The sequence below is a fragment of the Pteropus vampyrus genome, unplaced genomic scaffold (genome assembly GCF_000151845.1).
Source record: "Pteropus vampyrus isolate Shadow unplaced genomic scaffold, Pvam_2.0 Scaffold95, whole genome shotgun sequence".
In the NCBI taxonomy this organism is placed as follows: domain Eukaryota; kingdom Metazoa; phylum Chordata; class Mammalia; order Chiroptera; family Pteropodidae; genus Pteropus; species Pteropus vampyrus.
The window spans coordinates 1,424,094-1,447,532 of record NW_011888876.1 but is presented as its reverse complement, the minus strand read 5'-3'; the positions used below and the strand labels follow the sequence as shown (position 1 = coordinate 1,447,532).

The 23,439-nt window shown below is 54.3% G+C and overlaps 2 protein-coding genes and 1 long non-coding RNA gene across 5 annotated transcripts in view; 2 read left to right on the top strand and 1 right to left on the bottom strand.

The window, feature by feature from the left end:
- The first annotated feature begins 466 nt into the window (after nt 1–466).
- On the top strand, nt 467–13,525 carry SLC27A4 (solute carrier family 27 member 4). Its single transcript, XM_011364194.2, has 13 exons — nt 467–624; nt 1,911–2,077; nt 3,665–4,059; nt 5,276–5,434; nt 6,896–6,965; nt 7,071–7,162; nt 7,889–7,998; nt 8,212–8,421; nt 8,603–8,729; nt 9,419–9,553; nt 9,751–9,915; nt 10,006–10,152; nt 12,698–13,525. Exons 2-13 carry the CDS (start codon nt 1,917–1,919, stop codon nt 12,853–12,855), a joined length of 1,929 nt encoding a protein of 642 aa, XP_011362496.1. The 5' UTR covers nt 467–624; nt 1,911–1,916; the 3' UTR covers nt 12,856–13,525.
- Nucleotides 13,526–14,610: 1,085 nt separating this feature from the next.
- Nucleotides 14,611–23,439, top strand: part of URM1 (ubiquitin related modifier 1) — a 21,451-nt gene continuing 12,622 nt past the window's right edge. For 2 of the 3 annotated variants that reach the window (XM_023533010.1, XM_023533011.1), the window contains exon 1: nt 14,611–14,762. In XM_023533010.1, coding sequence (XP_023388778.1) covers nt 14,650–14,762 — 113 coding nt within the window. In that variant the 5' untranslated portion in view covers nt 14,611–14,649. Of the gene's footprint in view, nt 14,763–20,167; nt 20,271–23,439 lie in introns of those variants that run through there. The other variant, XM_011364193.2, reaches the window with a different exon arrangement.
- On the bottom strand, nt 17,762–20,149 carry LOC111742461. Its single transcript, XR_002781336.1, has 2 exons — nt 19,951–20,149; nt 17,762–19,821 (listed from the first exon to the last, which is right to left on the bottom strand). It is a non-coding gene; the product is annotated as an uncharacterized LOC111742461 (long non-coding RNA).

Below are 23,439 nucleotides of genomic sequence, written 5' to 3'. Positions count from 1 at the left end.
ACACTGCCACCTGAATGTAACACCCATATGGAGGTAGTGCTCTAATTCACCTAGGTCTCCCAAAAGATACACCCTATATTCTGGAAGAAATAGATCCCAATACTTATCAGACTAAGGGCTCCATATTCTCCGCCAACGTTTCGGGTGAGGGCGCTCTACCCCACGTCTGGACGCCCAGGGACTTGGGGTTGGGGGCCCATACAAAGCCTACCGGTCTGTCTGTTCCACACCCTGGGGGAAGTCTCCGTGGCTGGGCGGGAGTGTGCCGCACGGACTACAACTCCCAGAGTCCTGCGCGGGGCCCCGCCCGAAGCCGTCGCGCGCGCAGAGCGGGCTGGGCCGGGCGGTGTCCCGCGCGCTAAGGTTGCGCTGCGCCACTGGATCTGCAGCTTGCCGGCGGCGGGGAAGGCGCGGGAGGTGGTGTTGCTGGCCGGCGTAGCCGGTTTGGGCTACTGGAGGCGGGCGGGGAGGGAGCGCCGAGGGCGGGCGGGGCTGGCCGGGCCGTGTAGGGCGCAGACCCGACTCTGCGCGCCTAGGGGCGGCCCATGCTCCCAGCGCTCCCCACTCAGCTGCAGCAGCCGGGCCGCATCTGGACCAGGCGCCGCGCGGCGGGTCCGACGCCGGGTGAGTATAGGCTAGGCCAGTGGGTCCCCGAGAGTGGGAATATGCCCTGCTGGGTCGGGAGATGACGGTACCGGCCTGGGGCAGGAGGCGTGCCCGGCTGTTCTGTCTCCTTGCCGGGCCCTCTGCTGCCCTGGCTCTTTAAAACGGGCCAGGACTATCCGCAGTGACCTGAAACGGGAGCACGAGGGAACTGGACATCCCCTTCTCTCCACTCCCCATCCTCCAGCCTTCCAGGACGGGTTCCTGCCTCTGCTCTGGCGGGTTCTGGGAGGCCAGAGGTCTTAGGACCTTGGAGATCCTGGGTTTGGAGTTGGGGGCCCGATTCAGTACTCCTCCCGACTTTTGCTTTTCGCATTGAGGAGGGGAAGATGGTCTGTAAGGTCTCCCTAAGGTCCAGACCATGTCCTCATCCTGGCTTGGAAGCTCTCAGGCTACATCACAGCCGTGACCTTCACCCTCTCCCCAGGAACAAGAGGACTCAAAGGAAAACAGCCCCTTCTGCTGCCCCCTTGAGCAAATCCCTAAAGCGCCAGAAATAGAACCCAAGAGTCCTAATCTCAGCCCAGCCAGCTGTTCCCCTCCCCCTGAGCCCAATTCCCAAATATTCATCTGAGTGCCTTACTGAGTGTGTTTGTGGGGATACCTTCAAGGCCTTCTTCCTCTCCCTCAATTACCTTTCCTCTCTGGGTGGTCACCTCTCAGGTACCTCCAGGTTCCATCGCCCTCTATCGGCCAGCAGAGACATGACGCTGCCGGAGCCTGTGGACAGGGACTAAGCAGGGCCCCTTCCCGGGAAGCTGCGCTTTTGGGTATTGTGACTTGGCTTGGGCCTCCAGGTGGGGAGTTCAGCCAGAGGTGCTTAAGTCAGTACCCCCGTCCAAGCCGTTTTGGTTAGGGACCCTGGATGTCAGGAGAGTGGACTGTTCCGTTTTGGCTGGAAGGGATTCTGAGAGCAAGTCTCAGTACACACATTGCACAGAGCAGGGGACTAAGTCCTAACGTGGGAAAAGGACTTGTCCAGGGTCACTCAGAGAGTCACAGGCAGAGATGGGACTAAGGGATTAGAACCCAGCTGCCTGCCTGTCACCCTTGGAACTCCTCACCTCAAGTCCCTTGTTTCTAGTCTTACAGACAGCCCTGGAAAGGGACCCCGTCCTCAACCACCCCACTTAGTATTGCTAAGCCTCACTACAGGTTGACCCCTTGGGGTCATAGTGGCCTGGCTGATTGGGCCAGGAGGTGGAGGACCTAGACATTTTAATCCACTGACTGCCCTATGCCCATAGGCCACAATGCTGCTTGGGGCATCCCTTGTGGGAGTGTTGCTGTTCTCCAGTCTGGTGCTGAAACTGCCCTGGACCCAAGTGGGGTTTTCCTTGCTGCTCCTCTACCTGGGATCTGTTGGCTGGCGCTTCGTCTGGGTCTTCATCAAGACCATCAAGCGCGATGTCTTGTGAGTACCTGGTCTAGCCCTTCCTGGGGTCTCCCTTGCCACGCTGGTCTCCTAGTCCCAAAATCTCCTCAGACCAGACCCATGGCCTCTACCAGTATAGGGCATCTGGGCCCCACACCCTCTGCCCCACACCTTTCCCCTGATACTGGTATCTGGTACCTCTATCTCCAAGGTCAAAGTCTCCTCCTGGGGAATTTCCCTAACTTGGTGTTCCTTAGCCTAGGGCAGACTTAGGGGCCCTGGTCATAACAAAGAACACTGAGTGTGTTGAGGATACATCTGCAAGGGGTCCTGAGGATATGCTGTAGCTTGTGAGAGGGTGACAGGGAACCCTGTGTGAAAGGTCCTGTCCTCAACTTGGCATGAGTGTGAGAGGGCACTGAGTTCTAGAGCAGGGCCTCAGGTCAGGTGTCTGGGAGACCCTGTTTCCTAGAGAAAGTTAAATATGGTCCATAGGGATGTCCTGTACCTGAAACACCTCCTGCCACCTTTTCTGTGCCAGGTGTCAGGCTGGCTCTGGGGCCTAGAGAGGAATAAGACAGACTCAACCCCAGGCCAAGCTCAGGCTGGTCAGGGAAATAATTGGGGGACACAGTAAATCCCTAAACTGGCAGTGCCATATGGGCAGAGACCTTGGCCGTCTTGATCACAAGTGTCCCAGTGCCCAGCGTGATGACCCACACCCAGGACACGCAGCTCAGCATTTGTCAATCTGAGTTGATTGCAAAAAGAGGTATCCAGTGGCCACTGCAGGAAGGTGGTGGCAGCAGAGAGCTGTGAGAGCATAGATAAGGACACATGACTCAAGAGGGCCTTGGGGATTTGGAGGCCTCCTGGAGGAAAAGTAGGTACCTTGAAAAAAGAGAGAGACCTCAAGATGGTGGCAGCAGGGGATTCCAGCCAGAGAATTTAGCATCAGCAAAGGCGTAAAGGCTGGTAAGCTGGGAGAATTCAGGGGATCAGAGGTGGCGGGGCCAGGGCAGGAAAGGGGGGCGTGGCCAGAGATTCCACAAACGCTTGATGAACATCTCATGCCTGGCACTGACCAGGGCCTCGGGGACAAGGTGGTGAACAGGAGGACACTGGACAGATCACAAACGCATCCTTTATTTACTGTGGCATTGCAAGGGGAGGCTTGAAGTTGAGAGAAGTATGATATGGCATGGTGGGAGGCCCCAGAAGAGGAGTTTGGACCTTGACTTGGGCCTTGGAGTTCCAGAAGGCTCTGACAGAGCAGCAGACTCAGAGCAGACATAGAGGGCGGTAGGAGTTGAATTCGGGAGAGAGAGGACTGAGCTTCGAATCTCAGTTCTGCCACATTCCGCCCATGAAGCCAGGGCAAGTCATGTGCCAGCAGAGCCTCAGTTTCCCCCCTGTACAGGGGAGGGAGTAATTGCCTTGGTCCCTGGTGTTCCTATGCGACATCAGAGAGCCGGTGTGTGTAGCAGTGCCCAGCGTACAGCTGCTGGACCTCGGGAGTGCTGCAGGCAATTGGGCTCAGGTACATAGGGCAGCAACCTGGGCCAGGTTATTGGGAGCCCAACTCCCAACCCAGCGTTCACAGCTCTCTTACTGGCTTCCACACAGTGGTGGCATGGTGCTCCTGAAGGTGAAGGTGAAGGTCCAGCGATACCTGCGGCAGCGGCAAACAATACCCATTTTGTTTGCCTCTACGGTACAGCGCCACCCCGACAAGACAGCCCTGATCTTCGAGGGCACAGACACCCACTGGACCTTCCGCCAGCTGGATGACTACTCAAGCAGCGTGGCCAACTTCCTGCAGGCCCGAGGCCTGGTCTCCGGCGACGTGGCTGCCCTCTTCATGGAGAATCGCAATGAGTTCGTGGGTCTGTGGCTGGGCATGGCCAAGCTGGGTGTGGAGGCGGCACTCATCAACACCAACCTCCAGCGAGACACCCTGCGCCACTGCCTGACCATTTCCCGGGCCCGAGTACTCATCTTTGGCAGTGAGATGGCCCCAGGTGAGTCCCCAAAGGGGCGGGGGACAGGCAGGGAGCTCCACAGGACCTTGCACAGACCGCAGCCCCCCTCCAGCCCTGTGAGGGGCTGTGTGGCTCATAGGTTAAGTGCAGAAGCCCTGCAGTCAGATGGCCTGATAAGCCGGAGACTAGAATTCTCTGTGCCTCAGTTTCCTCATTGTAGTACTTATCTCACGTTATTCTAAAGAAAGTACTTCACCTGAAGCACCAACAAAGTGGCTGATGCTCGGTGAGCCCTCAGATTTATAGTAACCATCCGTGATTGATTAGGTCTCATTTCCTCGTCTATACTATGAGAACAAGAATCCATTCTCGCTCTCCTACAGAGCTTATGTTTTATTTGCTGCCACATTGGGCACTGAGTGAGTGCTGAGCGCTGTGCTTTATAAGAACAGCTCTAATCTTCACAAAGCCTGGTGCGGTAAGGATTGTCATCCGCTTTATAGATGAGGAGACCAAGGTTCAGAGTGGTGTGAGGTCACACGGCTGCCAAAGCCAGATTTGACTTTGGACTTGACCACAGCGTCCCTGTTCTTTCTCTCCATGCTGCTGTGGTTTGTGCGATAATGAACAGGGAAGGTTATTAAGGTGCTAAAAGGGGAAGAGAAAGGATACAGCAGGGAGAAAGGAGAGGGTTGGACAAACCAAGAGCAAGTGGGGTCAAGTGGGCCCAGGAGTGAGTTTCTGGACAACTATAATGCACTGGGGAGGCTGAGAGAAGGTTCTCATTGTCTAAAGAGGCTGGGGGGCTGCTGGCCTCTGAGCCTCAATCCTCCCTTCCAAGGCGACCCCCAGGGACTAGCGCCATGTAGTGGTTAAGGGCACAAACTTTGGTGTGAGATAGAGTTGGCGTTGATTCGCAGCCCCTGCACATTCTAGTTGTAAGCAAGTACCTCTCATATCAGAGCCTCAGTTTCCTCATCTGTAAAATGGGCTAATATCGGTACCTACTTCTAGGGTGTGTGAGCAGGAGAATAGATGTTAAGAGTTCCCTGTGTGATTGATTAGCCAGCAGCTAATGGGAGCTGTTGCTCCAATCAGCGTTTTCCTTGTAATGAGGTCCTGGGAGCCTTACCCATCGCTTTCCCCCCACCCAGCCAGGCTCCCCTGGCAACATGCTGAGCCCTGACATGAGCAGAGGTCCTAGGAACACAAGGTTTCCTGGCCTGCCTGCTGATCTGCCCTGTTTCCCCTGCAGCTGTCTTTGAGATCCATGCCAGCCTGGACTCTTCACTGAGCCTCTTCTGCTCCGGTCCCTGGGAACCCAGCTCAGTGCCGCCCAACACAGAACACCTGGACCCCCTACTGGAAGATGCGCCCAAGCACCTGCCCAGTCGCCCTGACAAGGGCTTCGTAGGTGGGCTTCCCGCCCCACCCCCCTCCGCCCCCGCACCACTTCCACAAAGGGCTTCTGAGATGACCAAGGACAGATCACTGGCCTCAGGGCCAGAGGCCTGGGTTCTGCAGACTTGCATGTGACCTGTAGTGAGTCACATCACCTCCCTTTTTCCATCTGGGAAAATGGGGACGGTAACCCTCCGGTTACTGTGCAGCTAAATGAGATGATGTGTATGAGAGTGCCATGATGGCACCATAAAATCCTTCGTGGATGCGTAACGTGCAGCATCATGGTGCGCCCAGGAGCTGGCTGTGTCTGAGTTTCGTTTGGAGTTGGGCCAGGGGCAAGACCCTTCAAATATTCCTCCAGCACCCGTTCAGTGCAGGCCCCTGTTGGGCTGTGATCCTTCCCTGCACTGGGCTGCCTTCCCCTCCCCTCCTCCAGGGAGCTCCCCCACACACATCCTGCCTTCTCGCCTCTCTTCCTCTGCACTGCCTTGTGAAGCCCAGAGCCATCTGATGGCTCAGAGCTTGGGCTACTTTATACACCAGCTCTACTGCTTCCTATGTGCGAACCCAAACACCTGAGCTGCCCTCTGAACCTCAGTTCCCATGGCCATGAGATTGGGGATGGTAACAGAACCTATTTTATGGAGCAACTTTGAGGATTGAAAAAGATGCAGCGGGAAATTAGGGTGTGGCAGGAAGTGCTCAGTAACTGGTCATTGACTTCATTGTGGTCATTTAAACTTTGTCATATGAGGATCTTATCTCCTGGTGCTTTTGTAAGCCACTTGAGGCCAGGGACTCTGACTGGTTCAGCCTGGTGCCTTCATGGTGCACAGCCCAGAGCTGGCATACAGCAGACATCTAGAGAACAGGTGATGGTTAATATAGAGTCATCCCATGGGTTCCTGTAACTTCCAGCCTGGTGGGGCTGAGCCTCATACAGAAACCATAATGTGACAGTCCCTGGATTGGGCTGCAGGGTGGCAGAAAGAAATAGTCAGTGGTCACCACCCTGTTTCCTGCAGGTGATGCCTCCCCACACTCTAAGACTTGGGGTAGGCATCACCTCCTTTGAGAAGCCCTCCCTGGTGTCACCTCCCCTCCCTGAAGCCTGGGTCAGATGCTACCACTGGGCTTCAACAGGCCCTGTGCTTCCTGGCACTTTGTGCTCAGAATGCCTCTGTTCTCATCTGCTCGTCCCACTTGGCTGCAACCTCCACCAGGGCAGGGCCTGTACCCATCTTAGTCACTGATGTCTGGCACAGAGTGAGGGCCCAGAAAAAGTTTGATGAAGGTACGGATGCATTAGAGCAAAGTGTGATGTCTGGGGTCATCAGAGTAGGCTTCCTGGAAGAGGTGTGATGGAGTAGGCATTAAACGATGCACATGTACGGATGTCCATCTCTCTGACTCCATGCCGAGCCCTGTGCTGCACGCCTCTCACAGCCACTTGTGTATCTGTTTTCTTCAGATAAGCTCTTCTACATCTACACATCGGGCACCACAGGTTTGCCCAAAGCCGCCATTGTAGTACATAGCAGGTAAGGGGCAGATCCCTGTGGGGAGAGCTGGGGGTGACGGGGCCTGAGAATCTACCCTCCTGCCTTTCCAGGGGCCCACTGAGCCTTCTACCCTCGGCTTCCCAGGTATTACCGAATAGCTGCCTTTGTGTACTATGGATTTCGCATGCGGCCTGATGACATTATCTACGACTGCCTCCCGCTCTACCACACAGCAGGTACCCTGGGCCCACCTCTCAGCCTCCAGCACCCCCAGGGCCTCAGGAACCCACCCCTCTTGGCAGGCAGCATGCAGCAGTAGAGACACATGAGCTTTGGAGTTAAATCAGGGTTCAAGTTCAGACATAGCCATGGACTGGAGCTCTGAATGAGGATGGCCACCGCAGTCTGAGGGTGTGTGTGACCGTGTCTCACAGGGCACCTGGGCAGGTCTGACCATCAGTTCATTTTCACGGGTGGGCATGGCCTTGCTGCTTGGTCTTAGGGGCTTAAAGGAAGACAGATGGAATAAATATAGTGCTTAGAGTCAGGGATGAATGATGGGAACCCTCATGACTCTGTACAAGAAATGGCATGATGAGTGTGAGAGAGGCAAGGAGCGGGAGCTGGGCTCAAGGGAAGAGCCCAGTGATGGCCGGGAAGGAGGAGGGGCACCCAGGACAGGCAGGTTAGCACAGTCCCCCCAGCCGGATGGCAGCATTACGGGTATTAGAGCAAGAACAAGGGGCCGGCTTCAGATGCTCTGGGGAGCAGACTAAAGAGTGTGCACCTGATCCCATGAGGAACCATAGAAGGTGTCTCACTAGGGGAGAGAGATGATCATTAGTATTGGAGGGAGAGGACAGGAAAGAGACCAGGGGAAAGGGCCTTTGGCTGGACAAGAGGCGGCTCTGGAGGGAAGGGTGTCCCATCTCCCTGAGCTCCGGGGCCCACTCTGCCTGCAGGAAACATCGTGGGGATCGGGCAGTGCCTGCTCCATGGCATGACAGTGGTGATCAGGAAGAAGTTCTCAGCCTCCCGGTTTTGGGATGATTGTATCAAGTATAACTGCACAGTGAGTGAGAGGGAAGCGGATGAGCCATCCCTTCCCCTGTGACCCTCCCACCAGCCCCGCCCAGGGACAGCTGCCTTACGACGACTGAGCAGCCTGTGTTCACTGAGGAGACCGAGGGGAGGGACAGGACTCATGGGTAGGGGCCTGAGGGACTAGGAGGTGCGAAGTGACAGCGACTTCGGGGGCCCAGACACACACCAAGTCCACCCTCAGATTGTGCAGTACATCGGCGAACTGTGCCGCTACCTCCTGAACCAGCCGCCCCGGGAGGCAGAAAACCAGCACCGGGTGCGCATGGCACTTGGCAACGGCCTCCGGCATTCCATCTGGACCAAATTTTCTGGCCGCTTCAACATCTCCCAGGTGGCTGAGTTCTATGGAGCTACTGAGTGCAACTGCAGCCTGGGCAACTTCGACAGCCAGGTGCGTCCAGGTTGGGGACACAGATGGGCCATGGATGGGCCACAGAAGGCACTGGCAGCAGAGGGGAGGGCAGAGTTCCAGCGAGGGAGTGTGGGCGCGCACACACACACACACACACACACACACTGTCCCGTTTGGGGCCTGTGCTGGAGAGCCTAGGCCGAAGTCTTGGCCTTTACAGGTGGGGGCCTGTGGCTTCAACAGCCGCATCCTGCCCTTCATATACCCCATCCGCCTGGTACGTGTCAACGAGGACACCATGGAGCTGATCCGGGGGCCCGATGGTGTCTGCCTTCCTTGCCAGCCAGGTCTGCCCCAGGGTTGGAACTGGGGATCAGAGGGGGTGGGGTTGGCCCAGGATGGGGGTAGGGCATGGGTAGGTAAGTAATCCTGTTCTGATCATTGGCCATCAGTTAGCTCTTCTCTTAGGGCGACAAGTCATTTATTTCTGCACCCACCCATCCTGTCCTTCACCATCTCATCTTTCAGTCCACCCTTTCCTTCACCGTTCCGTCCGTCATCATCACCGGTTTATTCATTCACTTTCACGTTGAAGACCCTGGGTCCAGGCCACCTGGGATGATCTTAGGTCAGCCCCTTAGCTCCGTGTCTGAGTCCCCACATCTGTGGTGGGACTGATGGCAGCACCACCTCATGGGGTGGCCCTGAAGATGGGGCTCTCCGAGCAGAGCCAGGAGCCCAGGGAGTGCTGGCTCTGCCTAGACTGTCCGCGTAGAGCACGGCCACCCTTTCATCTCTTTGTTCCTCTTTCCATCTGCTCAGCTGACCGGGCATCGCTGAGCGCCTACATGTGCCAGATTTGCCAAGGGAAGCTCCCTGCCCTGGGGGGGTCTCCCAGGCTAGGGGGAGAAGGGTGTTTCTGTGGGAAGCAGTGTGACCGGAAGTCACATCAAGAGTCAGGGTGCATTTGGGGGTTGGGGGGGCCGGCGGAAGAGGTCACCCAGGGTAGATCTGACCCCACCTTCCCTGCGCCCAGGTGAGCCGGGCCAGCTGGTGGGCCGCATCATCCAGCAGGACCCCTTGCGGAGCTTCGATGGCTACCTCATGCAGAGTGCCAACAATAAGATCGCTTCAAATGTCTTCAAAAAGGGGGACCAGGCCTACCTCACCGGTGGGTGGGCACCTCTCCCCAGCCTTTGGCAGCCCGTCAGAGCGGGAGGGTGTAGAGGAATGAAAGCGCCTCCCCTACCTGCAGAGAGCACCTCTCCAGGACCCGCCCCCCAGGCCGAGCGCCTACAGTCAGGCAGATCCTTGGGATCCAGCAAGGACTGCCTGGCCCAAGCGCTGCCTCACATAACCCCTCCCTAGGCGACGTGCTGGTGATGGACGAGCTGGGCTACCTGTACTTCCGAGACCGCACGGGGGACACGTTCCGCTGGAAGGGTGAGAACGTGTCCACCACCGAGGTGGAGGGCATACTTAGCCGCCTGCTGGATATGGCCGATGTGGCCGTGTATGGTGTCAAAGTGCCAGGTATCTCTGTGTGGGAGGTGCCAGGTATGTGTGGGGAGGCGCCCCCAGGGGCCACTGCCAGCAGCTCACTGTCCACTCTACTGCCTTCAGGAACTGAGGGCCGGGCCGGAATGGCAGCTGTGGCCAACCCTGCGGGCAGCTGTGACCTTGAGCACTTGGCCCAGCTCCTGGAGAAGGAGCTGCCTCTATGTGCCCGCCCCATCTTCATGCGCTTAATGCCTGAGCTGCACAAAACAGGTCTGTCCTCACCCCCTCCCTCTGCTCCACCTCCCAGGTTCTGGGCCTAGGCCCCTTTCTGGTTCCTTCTGGAGAGACCTGCGTGGTTCTCCCTTGACTCACCTACAGCCTCGCCTAGTAGTTGGTAAACTGACCTCCCCATGTACAAGCGAGCAGACCAAGCCTTCAGAGAGAAGGTTCACCTGTTCATTAGTGGAGCAGATACTGAGTACTTACTGTGTGCTAGGCACTGTGCTAGGTCTTCGGGACATAGGTAACATTCTGACAGGACCTGTGCCTTCTTGGGGCTTCTGGAGCAGTAGGGGAGGCAGCCTCAGGACGGGGAATTCCAAGGTAATGAATGGAATACAGATCAAACTAACAGAAAAGCAAATGAAAGGGCGTCAGATGACCAGGAAGCTTCCCTGAGGACGTGTGGTTTAAGCTGAGACCTGAATGACAGGAGGACTTCATGGAGGTGGGAGGCATTCCAGGCTGTGGGAACAGCAAGTGTGAAGTCCCTGAGACAGGAAAGGACTTGGACACTAGAGGAGTGAAAGGAGGTCCCCAAAGCTGGAGCCAGGGAGAGGGGTGGACAGTGGATTGAAGTGGGAGGGAGGCCAGCGGGGGCCAGAAGCCTGGGGCCCTGTGGGTTGGGCTGGGGGCAGGAGGAAGCCACAGAAGTGTTTGAGCAGGGTAGTAATCTGGTCGGATTCGTGTCCTACAAAACCCTCTGGCTGCTGCATGGAGAGGGGGAGAAGGCTGCAGGCGGCCCTGGGTGATGAGTTTGCAGCTATGGTCGTCTTCCAAGAGAGAGGTGAGTGGTGAGTCCACTGCCACATGGCAAGGCGGTGCCATCCTTGTCTGTTGCTCCACTGGTGGCTCTCAGCAGTTTCCTGGCGGGCAGTAAGTGCAGACTCCCACCCTGCTCTCCTCAGTCTTTGCTGCCCTGTCCTGGGGTCTCCCTACTGCTCAGCCTCGGGCCTCATCCGCCTGGCCACCTCCCACATGGTCACCACATGGTCACTTGATGGAAGGCCTTCCCCAACTGATATGGTCCCTGACAGATAGTGGTCCCTGGGAGCACCTGAAACAGTAGAGAGGGCCTGATGGAGACACTGGTGCTGGCCTCCTGACGGAGACTGCAGGCTCCCTGAGGACTGGAGGATAGCTGTGACATCTCTGTCCAGGGGAGGCAGGGGAACTGTCAGAACTTGGCTTTCAAGAGAGGCTTTGCTGCAGAACAGACACCCTCAAGTGTACTTAGGGCTTAAAACAACCATTTGCTCACAATTCGTGGGTCAGCCACTGAGGTTAAGTTCAGCCGAGTGGTTCTCCTGTTGGCCTCACCTGGGTCAAGGTGCTGCCATCACTCAGAGACTCAGCCGAGTTCTAGAGGTTCTAAGACGGCCTCTCTCGTCTGGCTCTGCTGCTCGGTTCTGCAGCACTATGCGACAGCTCTCTGCAATGGAAACGTTCCGTGTCTGCGCCGTCTGACACAGTGGCTGCTGGCCCCGCGTAGTTATCGAGCACTTGAAATGGAGCTAGTGTGACTGAGAAATTCCATTTTGTTTAATTAATTTAAATAGCCACTTATGGCCAGTGGGTACCCTATTGGACAGTGCCAGACTAGGGGGCCTTTCCTGGTGTGGTTCATTTGTGCTCCCTGTGGCTTCTCATCCTTGAGGCTAGACTGGTCCCGGAAACCTCAAGAGGGTGGAGGTGGAAGCTGCAAGACCCCTTGAGACCCAGACCACTCAGAACTCTCGCAGCATTGTTTCTGCTGTATTCCATTGGTTAAAGCAAGTCATAAGAATTTAGGTAGGGATTGAGAAAGACTCCAGCTCTTGCTGGGAGAACTGGCCAAGCCCCATGGCAGAGGAGTGTGCCTATGAAGAGAGGAGGAATCTGTGGCCACTTTTGGCAATCATACCTGGATTCATATGCCAGCTCCACCACTTTCTAGCTGTGTGACTTTGGTCCAGGGATGTGCCTCTCTGAGCATCAGTTTTCTCATCTGTACAGTGGGGCTAATACCACCAATTGATGTATAATTTATTTGTAATGTTAAGAAAAAAACAGTGCTGCTGAAACTATTTCAGAGATGTTAAAATCTGAAAACGTGCATCTTAGAATCCGTAGAATACGGTTGAACACACTGAGGTTGGTGTGCAGATTAAACGCCATCACAGCTGTACCTGGGAGGTGCTCAGATAAAGGGAGTCTCACAGAAGACCCAAATTCTGCTCCTTACTCTGCTGTCACTCGGTGTGTGGCCTCGGACAAGTAGCTTCCCTTCTTTGGGCCTCAGTTTCCCCACCTGCAAAAAGAGGTCAGGTAGTGTGGCCCCCAACCCTTTTGCCAGGGCTGTTCTGAGAAGTGGTACATAATGAAGTTGATGGAGCATTCTTTGCAAACAGGAAAGGGCTCAGCCCTCCTCCCATATGTCCCCTTCCTATGTCTCCAGCCCTCCTCTGCCCCTCCATTCTGGCAGATGGATTCCCAGGAGCTCGGCTCCTGCCCAGCACCCTCCAACTCTTCTTCCCCCATCTTCCTGCTCCCTCAGGGACCTTCAAGTTTCAGAAGACAGAGCTGCGGAAGGAGGGCTTTGACCCTGCGATTGTGAAAGACCCACTGTTCTACCTGAATGCCCAGAAGGGCTGCTACGTCCCACTGGACCAAGGGGTCTACAACCGCATCCAGGCCGGCAAGGAGAAGCTGTGATTTGCCCCGAGGCCTTCTCAGGGCCAGCAGTTGCTGGATCCAGAGCCCCAGCTCCTACCCAGAGGGGTCTTGGGCAGTGCCAGACCTAAGCAAGCAGGGCCCAGCGCCTCAACCATGAGGTGCTGACCCCCTCCCCAACTCAGACTGCCACGTGACTCACTGCCACTTCCTCCCTCCCCCAGCGGCTTTCTGTGAAAGCCTCGTGACCACGTGTATCTTTGAGGCTAGACCGGGCCTCCGGATCCTCAGATTGACTAGGCCCCTCCGGATGATGTCTTGGGCCAGGTCAGGGGAGGTGGTAGAGCTGCCAAGTGTAGTGGCCTCACCTTTAGAAACAATAGGTTAAGGATAAGACATGGTACGTGCTAACCGCCATGTCTCACTTCTAGTTAGTTATCTGCTAAAAATTTATTAACTGGAGGGATTTACTGGCTGGATCACTGCCTATAGGTACAAAATATTTTAACAATGACGCATTCTGCTTCTGTACCCCTGCTTGCTTACCCACCTCTTAGTTATCAGTTAATGAATGGAGGAGATATAGTCTTTCGTGTAAAAATTAAGGATGTTGGGGATGGAATCGAGGGCTTAAAACCTTTGTGCCCCTGCGCCTCAGGGCTGCTCCTTGGCAAGGACAGCCGCCGGCTAATAAACTGTCTCTTGGATTAGAGCACTCGAGTTGGGCCTGGTTATTTCGGTCACAACACCAAGCACTCAGAGAGCAGGGGATTTGTAAATAGGACTAGGGTAGAAGCCCCCAGACTCAGGAAGCCTGCAGAGTTGGCAGGGGCAGCAGAGGCCATTGATTCAGTGGCTGAAGAGGATCCTGGCCTGCGCCTCCAGGAGGACAGAAGCACCCCGACCAGCAGGTGGCCTGGACTGAACACCCCTCCTCTCCCTAGGTGGCTGCCTGCCTGTGTCAGGCGAGTCTTTTCTGTTTTCATGGGTCTGTCCATTGTCACCTTCATCTCAATCCTGGCCTAGTGCTATAAGGAAGAGGGGTGAGGGGCATTCAGGGGCCAATAAACTGCCTTGACTCCCCAGACTGGGTACATGCCTCCTGAGCTTGCTGCAGCCTGCTCAGGCCCCACCTCCTGCCCCTCTGGCCCATTTACTTATCCATCCATTCACTCACTTGGACTTAGGACCCTCAGCCCTGCCCTCGACACATAAGCCTGGCCTGGTGTTTAGCTTCAAAGTCCAAACTAGCTTTGTCACTTAACAAGTTTGTGGCCTTGGGCAGGTGACTTTGTCTTATGAAAAGGAAATAATCAGAAGGATCTTGAGCCGAAGTAGCCATTATGGGGAAAGGGCTGCTCAGAGCCCTTGAGGGAGAAAATTCTAACCCAGGTTAGGATCACATCTTCAGGCTCATGCTCACGCTGTTCTCTCTGCCCGGGGTGCATTACTCCAGGGTTCTGGGAGCTGTGTGGAGCCAGAACTGGGAGGGGCAGGGTCCAGGAAAGTTTCCTGGAGCAGTCTTACCAGGGCTGTATGTATAGTCGACAGTGCCAGTGGAGAGTCAGCTGTCCCCTAGGCCCCATTGCTGGAGTCACACCCAGGCTGGAAGCTGCGCAGCCTGATGGGAAAGGGGTCCAGCCCAGCCCAGGGCAGTGGGTAGTACCTGCCCCTGGGCTTTATCTTTACTCACCCTCACCACTGGCTGTCACATGGCCCAAATCACAGCAACTTGTTTGGGCTGGAATGCAAACCCCAGCCCCGTGCCCTTCCCCATGCTCCACCCACCTCCTGGTGTAGAAGACGGGAAAGCCTGGGGAAGCTTCCATTCCACGCATGCCTGTGGAGTCTTCTGTGGGCCACACCCTAGGCCAGCAGCTGACAGTTCAAGTGGAGGGTGGCCAGAGTAAGAAATCTGGGGTGCCTCCTAGGGGAGTGACCTCTGAAAGGTAAAGGAGTCTGGTGCCTCTCTTGGGGGAAAGGGGGATGCAGAGCTAGAGATAGGCCTCTGGACAGCGAGAGTGATGCTGAGTAGGTTTAGTGATGGCAGGTATGGCTACAGTGTCCTGATATGCAGCATACTGATGTGACCAGCAGAGGGCGTGCAGGGCATGTAGAATCCCAGCTCTTCTGAGGGAAGCAAAAAGGAGGGAACTGTGGGTCCCCTGCCTCAATCATGCCCCGGCAGGTACTCAGCCGAGAGTACCTTGAATGCCTTGGTCAGGCTTGGCTGATAATGTAGCCTTGCGTCTTTAACCGTCAGCAGGGCATGCCCTCCAATGGCAAGGAGCCTATGCCTTCCTCCAGGTTGAACAGTCACCAAGGGCAGTATGGAGTGGTTGATGAAATGCTCCAGCTTAGGAGTCAGGCATTCAAATCCTTTTGCCAGACTCAGCCTCGGTTTCCTGTATTTGAAGATCTAGGAATCCCTACATCGTAGTAGTTGTGCACATGCAACAAGATGGTGCATGGAAATCTCATAGGGGGTCTGGTCCTGATTTCTGCTCAGTATATGGCAGTTAAAAGGAGATGGAGTCAGATGTTAAGACCCCAGACGAGGCCTACATTTCCATGCAGGGATGGGACTGGTGGGCCTCTGGTCATCCTGAACCACGGCTATGTGCGTCGTCTCCATGCACACGGGAAGCAGGCGCTCAGTGCGTGCTTGTGAAGTTAACGATGGCTACTGTGTATTGGCCATTTCCTGACATTTATAAAGTGGTTCACAGTTTACAGAGCACCGTGTAAGTTCATCTAAGAGCAGATTCAAAAAGCCTCTGTGTAGGGGGTAGGGTGGGGGGTGAGGGGGCCCACAGTGAGCAAGACAGACTGGGCCCTAGATCTGCCCTCAAGAGAGCCCACCGTCCGGGGGCAGGGGAGGGGTAAGCAGCCAAGAAGCAAAGAGTTTGTGCTTAGCTGCACCTAATCCAGCACCCGGGCGGGTGTGGGAGTGAAGTTGGGGGGGTCATGTTTACTGGTCAGAAAGGCTTTTCAAGGGAGAGCTAACCAAGAATTGGAAGGGAAGAGTGTCCCAGACAGAATAAGCAGCAAAATGTAACGGCCTGGAGGTGAAGGGCTAGCCGGGCAGATTAAGAAGTGCACTGAGGCTGGGGGCGTTGGGGTTGGGTAGAGTTGAGGCAAGATCTGAAAAGTGAGTCCTTTGTGGGCATTTGTACTTAAACACCCCAGACGCTGGGAGCCCGCTAGTAGATCCTTAGACTTGCTAATGGCACCACGTATGGGGCACTTCCTATGTGCCAGGCGCTGTACAAAAGCACTTTAAGTGCATTATTTCATGAAGTCCATGAAACAAAGCAGCTGCTATTTTGATCCCCATTCCCCAGATGAGGAATCTGTGGCTCAGAGATGCGAAGTCTCTCCACAGACCACAGCCTGTGAACAGCGGTGCTGGGATGCAGGCCCCTCCTTGGAGCCTCAGTGTTCCCATTGGTAACCTGTGCCAGGGGTTCTCCAGCGACCCCGGAGGTCCTACCACCCTCGGGACAGGCAAGTGGCCACCGAGACCGGTGCTTGGCATATCACTTTCAATTCTTGAGAAGGTTAAATACCTCCGAGGGGCCCATTGAGGCGGTGGCAGCAAGGGAGGGGGCGACCCGGTGACTTTCAAAGGGGCCTGAATGCGTAGCCAGCCCCTCCCCCCGAGGAGGGGGCCCTGCTTCCTCCCAGCCTAATGATATTCTGGGCTCAGCCCTAGTCTTTGGCGGCAGTTTAACCCGAGCCAGGGCGGATTTCTTTCTCACTGATCTCAGCTTGACACTCAATTAGCACAAGAATGGGAGGAGGAAGCCTGCGAGAGGCGCCTCCCAGCCTCCCGGGGCGGACGAGGGGAGCCGGCGGGAAGACAAAGGGCAGCGGGCAGGGGGGCACCCGCGCCCTTGCCTCCCCCTCCGACCCCACCATTGTCTCCCTAGCAGCTTCAGAGCAGCCTTCAGCCGGCGCCCGGGCTGGCCGGCCTGCTGGAGGGGATAGGGGATGGGCCCCAGCCCCTCTTCTGCGTGGATCCCAAAAGGCACTTGGGTGAGCCTGGCCTATTGGGAGACAGGAGGGTCAGTGAGTAGGGCCAGGGATCCTGAAGGCACGACAACCTGGGGTGAGGTGTGACACTTAGGGGTCCATGAGCAAGCCAATTCTGAGCCTCAGTTTTCTCATTTGAAAAATGGGGATATTAATCTCTGCATGTAAAGCAGAGTGCATAGAGGGCATTAATAAATACAGAATGAGTATGTTAAACTGTTATTGTTACTGATTAAAAGGCCAGGTCAGGAAAAGGAAGGACTTTTTGAGTGAGAGCCAGGCATTCACAGAATGGGCTCATTAGTCCAGAAGTGAGCTACCAGTCTTTGGGCTATACAAGGAAAACTGGAGCCCCCGCCCCCTGCCTACTGAGCTGTGGGAGGTATTCCCACTCCTCCTCTTCTGGGAGTGAGGGAATGCCTCTGGCTTTCCCTTGTGCCCTCTCCCTCCCCACCTCCACCTCCCACAATTCCTTTCGATTTGAGCTTAGAGGTGGCTTCCTCTGGGAAGCCTTCCCTGATCTCAGGGCTGGATTAGGGGCCTCTTCCTGCTTCCACAGGACTCCATGTTCCCCCTTCATAATACTGATCTCACTGTGTGGTCTGTTTTTCCCTCTGTGTCTCCTACAACATCAGCCCCAGGAGGGCAGTGACCCATTGGTTTTGTTCACCACTGTGTTCCCAGCACCAGCACTGGGCCTGCACTTCATAGGTGCTCAATAACTGTATCAAATGGATAAAGCTCTTCAAATGCTCCCTAGCTCTCCTGTTCCAGTACAGAGAAGTGGCAGTTCCCAGGGTCAGAGCATACTGGGAACGGAGGCTCTAAGGCCTCTGAATGCCTTCTGGGAAGGCCTTTATCTTGTTGGCAAAGAAAAGCCACTAAATGACTTTGAGCAGAGGAGTGATATGTGTTCATTTGTTCACTCATTCCTTTATTTGTTCATTCAAGCACTTACCAAACCCCTACTGTGTATGGTACAAAGCTCCTTACCACAAACTAAGGATCAAAGATGAATCATTATACTGTTTCTGCCCTGGAGGAGCTGGGTCCAGTGGAAGAATCTTAAAATATTTTTGCTGAAAGGACCTTAAGAGATCATTTGGTCCGAAACTTTTACAGTTTGGGGAAACTGAATTCCAGGGAGGGGAAGTGCCCTACCCACACAGCCTGGTGATGGGAGGGTCTCTCCATTTCCACAGGATTCCTTTGAGGACCGGGGCTGTCTCATTTCTCATTTTGTCAGTGCCCTGAGATAGTGCCTGGTATATTGCAGGGGCTCAGGGCTGTCTATAGGTTGAACTGTACAATTAAGCCAAGGCCAGAGAAGCAGCAGGTGCAGGTGACAAGTGATGGGTGGTAGTGGAAGAATGTGGGGTTGTAACATCAGCTTAGAAGGGAGACAAATCCAAATATGGTGACTAGAAGTAGAAGAGAAGTGAGCACAATGTCTAAGTTTTCTTGCTTGGGCGTTTCAGTGGGTGGCAGTGTTGCAGAAAAATCAGATGGGCGAGAAACCAAGCACCACTCTGAGAGTTGGAGAACTCAGGTTTTTTATGCCAGCGGTCCCAAAAGAGCTAGGGCTCTGAAGATCTGGGCCCCAAGCTCAGGGGTAACCTTACTTTTATAGCGCAGTTACAGTTGGCAGTTACAGGTGGCATAGGCCGACTGGTAAATTCATCCTCAGGTGGTTACAGAGCACGAGAGTTGCTATGGGCTACGGGCAGTTACAGAGCATGAGATTTTCAGATAGGAACTTAGGCAACACATCTGTTATCTAGACAGAACAAGCAAAAGGGAGTGTGAGTCTTCAGTTGATCTTGAGGTCACTCTGCCCTTCAGCCTATGCGGCAAGCATGTCAACAGAAGCAGAACAAAGAGATGATTACGAGGTTAGCCATTTGAGTGGGAAATTCCTCTTCAGCAGTAGTACATATGAGATGGGGGACACAGGGGAGAGCCTGTTTTAGGGAAAGAGGCACTGTGCCAAGAATTCATTTAGTCTTTATTACAACCCTATGAGGCGGATTTATTATCCTCATTTTACAGATGAGGAAACTGAGGCACAAAGATGTTAAGGGACTTGCCCAGACACACGACGAGGAAGTAGAACATGAAAACAACGCGGGCAATCGAACTCAACCCATTTAACCTTTACATCATTCTGCCCTTAACCACCAGGCTACACCACCATACTCTGCCAGTTCAATTTTGGAAGTGTGGTTTAGATACCCCGGGACATCCACTTCACTCCATTTCTGCCCGTGGCTTTTGTAACAGGCTCCAGTGTTCTCCCTAACCTCTTCCTTGTTCCCCTCCAAACCATTCTCCACACTGCAGCCAGAAAGGACATTTTAAAACATAGTTCTAATAATGTCGCCCCCTACCAAAACCCTTCAAAGGCCTCCCATTGCTCTTGGAACAGAGACTGAAATTCTTACCTGGTTCATGTGGCATAATTTGGCCCCTGTCCACCTTTCTAGCCTCATCTCTTACCAGGCCCTCCGCTCTCTGAGTTCTATCTACCTCTGTTGGTGATCCAGCATGTTCTCTCACCCAGAGCCCCTACACCTTCTGTTCTCCACGCTGGAACACTCCTGGAGGTTTTCCTCCCCTGACATCGACCTAGTTAATTCTACTCAGGCTTTAGAGTTCAGCTCAAGTCCAGACCAGTCCAGGGCAGTCCTCTTTCTTTTTAAAGTTCCGGTAAGTCCGGACCATTCCTTTCCGTTTGAGATTTTACGTTTATTAGTAAGACTGGCATGTTTATTTGATCGGCTTAGTTTCCCCCACTATACTGTGAGCGCCCTAAAGGCAGGAACCTTGCCCATCACCACTGCATCCACGGCACCCAATCAAGATGCCTGGCATACAGAGGACGTGCAATAAAAATCTGTTGTGAGTTCAGTCCAAGTCGACAGCAAAGGAAGTGGTTGGATACTGAGTCGACAGCTCCGGAGAGAGATTTCTGGGCTGGAAATAAAGATTGGGGCGGGGTTGGGTGGGGCAGTCACTTCAAGCAAGAAGTCGAATTCGCCCAAACGGTGTGCGGACTGAACAGAGATTTGTAACTAATCCAAGATAAACAGTAACATGACTCACGGCCACTGCGCAAAGATGCCAGGGGCTCTCCTCAGCCTAGCTGTGCCCAGTGCAGGTCGCCGCCCATCCTGGCTGCCTGAGTCCCGTCCCTAAACGGCAGAAGTGGACCAACTCTAAAGGCCCCATCAGCGCCGGTCACCTTCCCTCTTCCGCTCCGCTCCAAGTCTATCTCCAATAGCTGAGGAGGATGGCTCCCTGGGCACCGCCTCTTCCGTCCTCGGGACCGGAAGTGAGGTGGGAGCGCCGGAAGTTAAAATGAGTTCCTGTGAGCTCGGCTTCCTCAACATGGCAGCGCCCTTGTCAGTGGAGGTGGAGTTCGGGTGAGTCACAGAGTTGGGGTGCCGTGGGGATGGATTGAAATCGTCGGGCCCGGAACTCCCTTCCTTCTGCCTTGGGGCCTGTCACGACCGAATCTCTGAGTCTCTTGGCGCCTTCCGTGAGTTATGCCATCCTCCTCGGAGGGTCTGAGAGGTTCGGTCTCCCTTGGCGACGAGGCCGTATGTCCGGGAATAGAGGCGCACACCCGGGTGTGGAGGTGCGCTTCGGCCACTTCTCGGTGCTCTGCGCCCAGCTGGACTCAAAAGGCGTGACGGTTAGCAGGCGGCTTTCCTACCTTCTTTGCCAGCCCCGCTTTAGACCAGGCCCTTGTGTCTGGCATCTGAGCTCCTAGAACCGAGAAGGACCACCCTTTCCCTGATTCCTTTCTCTGGGCAGCAAATTCTACTTACATGGTTCTTGAAGCCTTGTTTCTCATGGGTTGTGTGGCCAAGACGAGATTCCTTTCTTCTCTTTTCCAAGATTTGGGAAAACAGACCTGAACCCCTCCCTTTTAGGACGTTTAGTAAATTTGCAGTGTCCTCTGCAAATCTTGAGTCAGGTGGAGACAGGGGGATGAATAAGATAGCACAGTGGAGGAGACTAGCCCTGACAGTGCGCTATGCCCACGACGAAAAGTGCAGGAATTGGGGTACACAAACAGTAACTGAAGAAACAGATCAGGGAGGGTATCTCCTCAAGACACTGTCTTCTGCCCGCTACAAATAAAAAGTTTGTCGCATAATTTTGGAGTCGAGAGAAATTGCAGAGCTTAGAGAGAAGGCAAAGAAACTGAGACCCAAGATGTGGGGGGTATAATTTCCAGTCACATGGAAAAGCTGGGACTAGGGATGTGTGTGTGTGTGTGTGTGTGTGTCTGTCTGTCTGTCTGTCTGTCTGTCTGAAGATAACAAGCCAAGGCTTATATGAAAGGAAAAGTCAGAAATGAGAATCCAAATGCCTTTCCTTTCCTTCCATTGGATGCCCCCAGTTTCTTTCATGCTTTCCCTCCACTGGGTAGTCTATTCACCAGTCATTTATTGAGTGCCTACCATGTGCCAGGCAGTGAGCCAGACAGAGGATACAAAGATAAATAGAGCTCTGTCCATGCTCTCCAGTGTTCAGGGTTCTGTCTCTAAGAAGAGAGTAGTCTCATGAATGTTAACTGCATTTTAATTGCTGATATTGTCTGGCCCCTTGGATCCAATTAGAACCGTACTGGGTTGGACTCCTGACTATTTTGCTTCATTGACTCTTGGCCCAGCCATGCCCCTCATAGCCTGGAGGATCTAGGAAGATCCCTACCGCTTTGGCAGGCCTCAGCAGAGCTGAAAAGGGAGAAGCTGCAGACTGCCAGTGTTAAGGTTTATCTACAGCCAACTTACCTTTCATTCTAACTGAGTCAGACATGGTATTTGTTCATCAGAAATGTCGCCTGTCTGCCAGATACTGAGCTGGCAGCAGTGGGGAAGTCACGTGAGGAAGATATGGTCCTTGCCCTCCAAGGCTTACAGACTAGCATAATTATCTCTTTTCTGGCCTGACCATCTCTAACTTCAGCCTTCCTTACCCCCAAGAGCAGTAGTGAGCCTCAGCAAAGCAAGACAACATTCCTGCACCCATTTACTCACCTGCTTGCACCTCTACCTGCAACCACAGCGTCCCATGAGAATCGCGACTTTTCTGGAAGGAAGAGTGCCTAAGATTCCACACCCAGATTCCTTCTCTTTGTCCTTTTCTCACTGCATGTTTTTGCCCTTGGACTTTCATTTGCTATGTCTCTTAGCAGACTAGACTGTCTTCACCCTGAACCTTAGCAGGTTTGCAAAGAAGCTGTCTTTCCTGTCATTCTCTCCTTTTTGTCCCTGAGTATCACCCTGATCCTTGAAGAGTCTGGGTAAGGGCTTGGCCTCTTCTCCCTGAGCACCAGGTGTCCTCCCATCCCACCAACTCTGATAGACTCTCCAGAAGACCTCTCACCCCTTTCTCCTTCTTCTCAGTGACCAGTTCTGCCATCCTTTGTCTTGCCTCCTGAACTGGCCTTAGCAGAGCATTTTCTCAGGTCACACAGGGTTCGAAGTATGTAGTGCAGATATATTTTGTGTCCCTGCGGTCCAGCTGTGTGATTCCCTCGTCTTTTTCCCTTTCTCCTTCCTGAGTCTGGGAGGTATTAGCAAAGGGAGTGAACGCCACTGAGGTTAGAAAAGAAGTGGGAGAAATGGGCATTTTCACTCATGGCAAATTGAGTGCCTACTGTGTGCCAGGCCCTGTGTTAGGCAGAGCTTACATTCCAACAGGTAGAGAGGAAATAAAGAAACAAAAAATTTAAAATATAAGATAAAAAAGATGATAAACTAGAAAAAACAAAGGCAGTTTTGGGAATGTCCGTACCAGTCACTGATACCAAGAAACACTCTTGCCAAGAATTGGGGAGTAGAGGGAAGACAAGATATCTTTGGATGTAATGCCTCAATTGACTTTGAAGAGTAAATCCTGTCAGATATAAGAGTCTGGCCTCGGTTCTCTTCTGGGGCCAAAATAGGCCACTTGCCTGTCTCCTCGAATCACTCCAGAGGCTGAGCACCCACCTTCCTCCCCTCCAGATGTGCTGATAGCAGAAATGGCAGCCCCTCCCTTGGGGGCTAGCGAACCCAGTGGCGACAAGTCACTCTCTGAGCCAGACTGGTTCTCCCTTCATCCATTTGTAAAGGGAGAAACAGCCTCGGCCTCTGAGCCTGGCACCACCAGGTTTGGCCATTCTTGGTTGTTTGCCTGGGTCCCAGTGCCTCCAGCTCCCACCCCTTTTCTCTGACCCCCAATTCCTGAGCCCCTTGCCTGTCACCCTCCCCCACCCCAGCTGCTGCATGTGCCAACCCCCACCCAGGAGAGAACGAGGCTCTTGGAAGGGGATAAATGGAGGCTCTGTGCGGGCTTGCAGCTGAAATGGCCCTACGCACAGCCACAGATGGGCCTCCTCTCCCCCTCCACATTTCTGCATCAACAAAGCGTGACCTTGTTTGGATGACAGTCGCCCCATGTTTCCTCCATGACAATGTTTGCCTTGCCTTTGCCTCCCAGTGGACTGTCTCAGGACATCTCTGTTCTCTGAAATTGGGAAAGAGCGGTAGGGTGGGAGGCATCACATCCATCGAGTCTGTTAAGGCCTTCTCAGTT

Excerpts from the sequence above, each read along its gene's own strand:
- SLC27A4 (XM_011364194.2), top strand. The coding sequence starts at position 1,917 with ATGCTGCTTGGGGCATCCCTTGTGGGAGTGTTGCTGTTCTCCAGTCTG. Across the intron at positions 5,435-6,895 it reads CCCTGACAAGGGCTTCGTAG|ATAAGCTCTTCTACATCTAC; the intron begins GTGGGCTTCCCG and ends TGTTTTCTTCAG. Across the intron at positions 8,422-8,602 it reads TGGGCAACTTCGACAGCCAG|GTGGGGGCCTGTGGCTTCAA; the intron begins GTGCGTCCAGGT and ends TGGCCTTTACAG.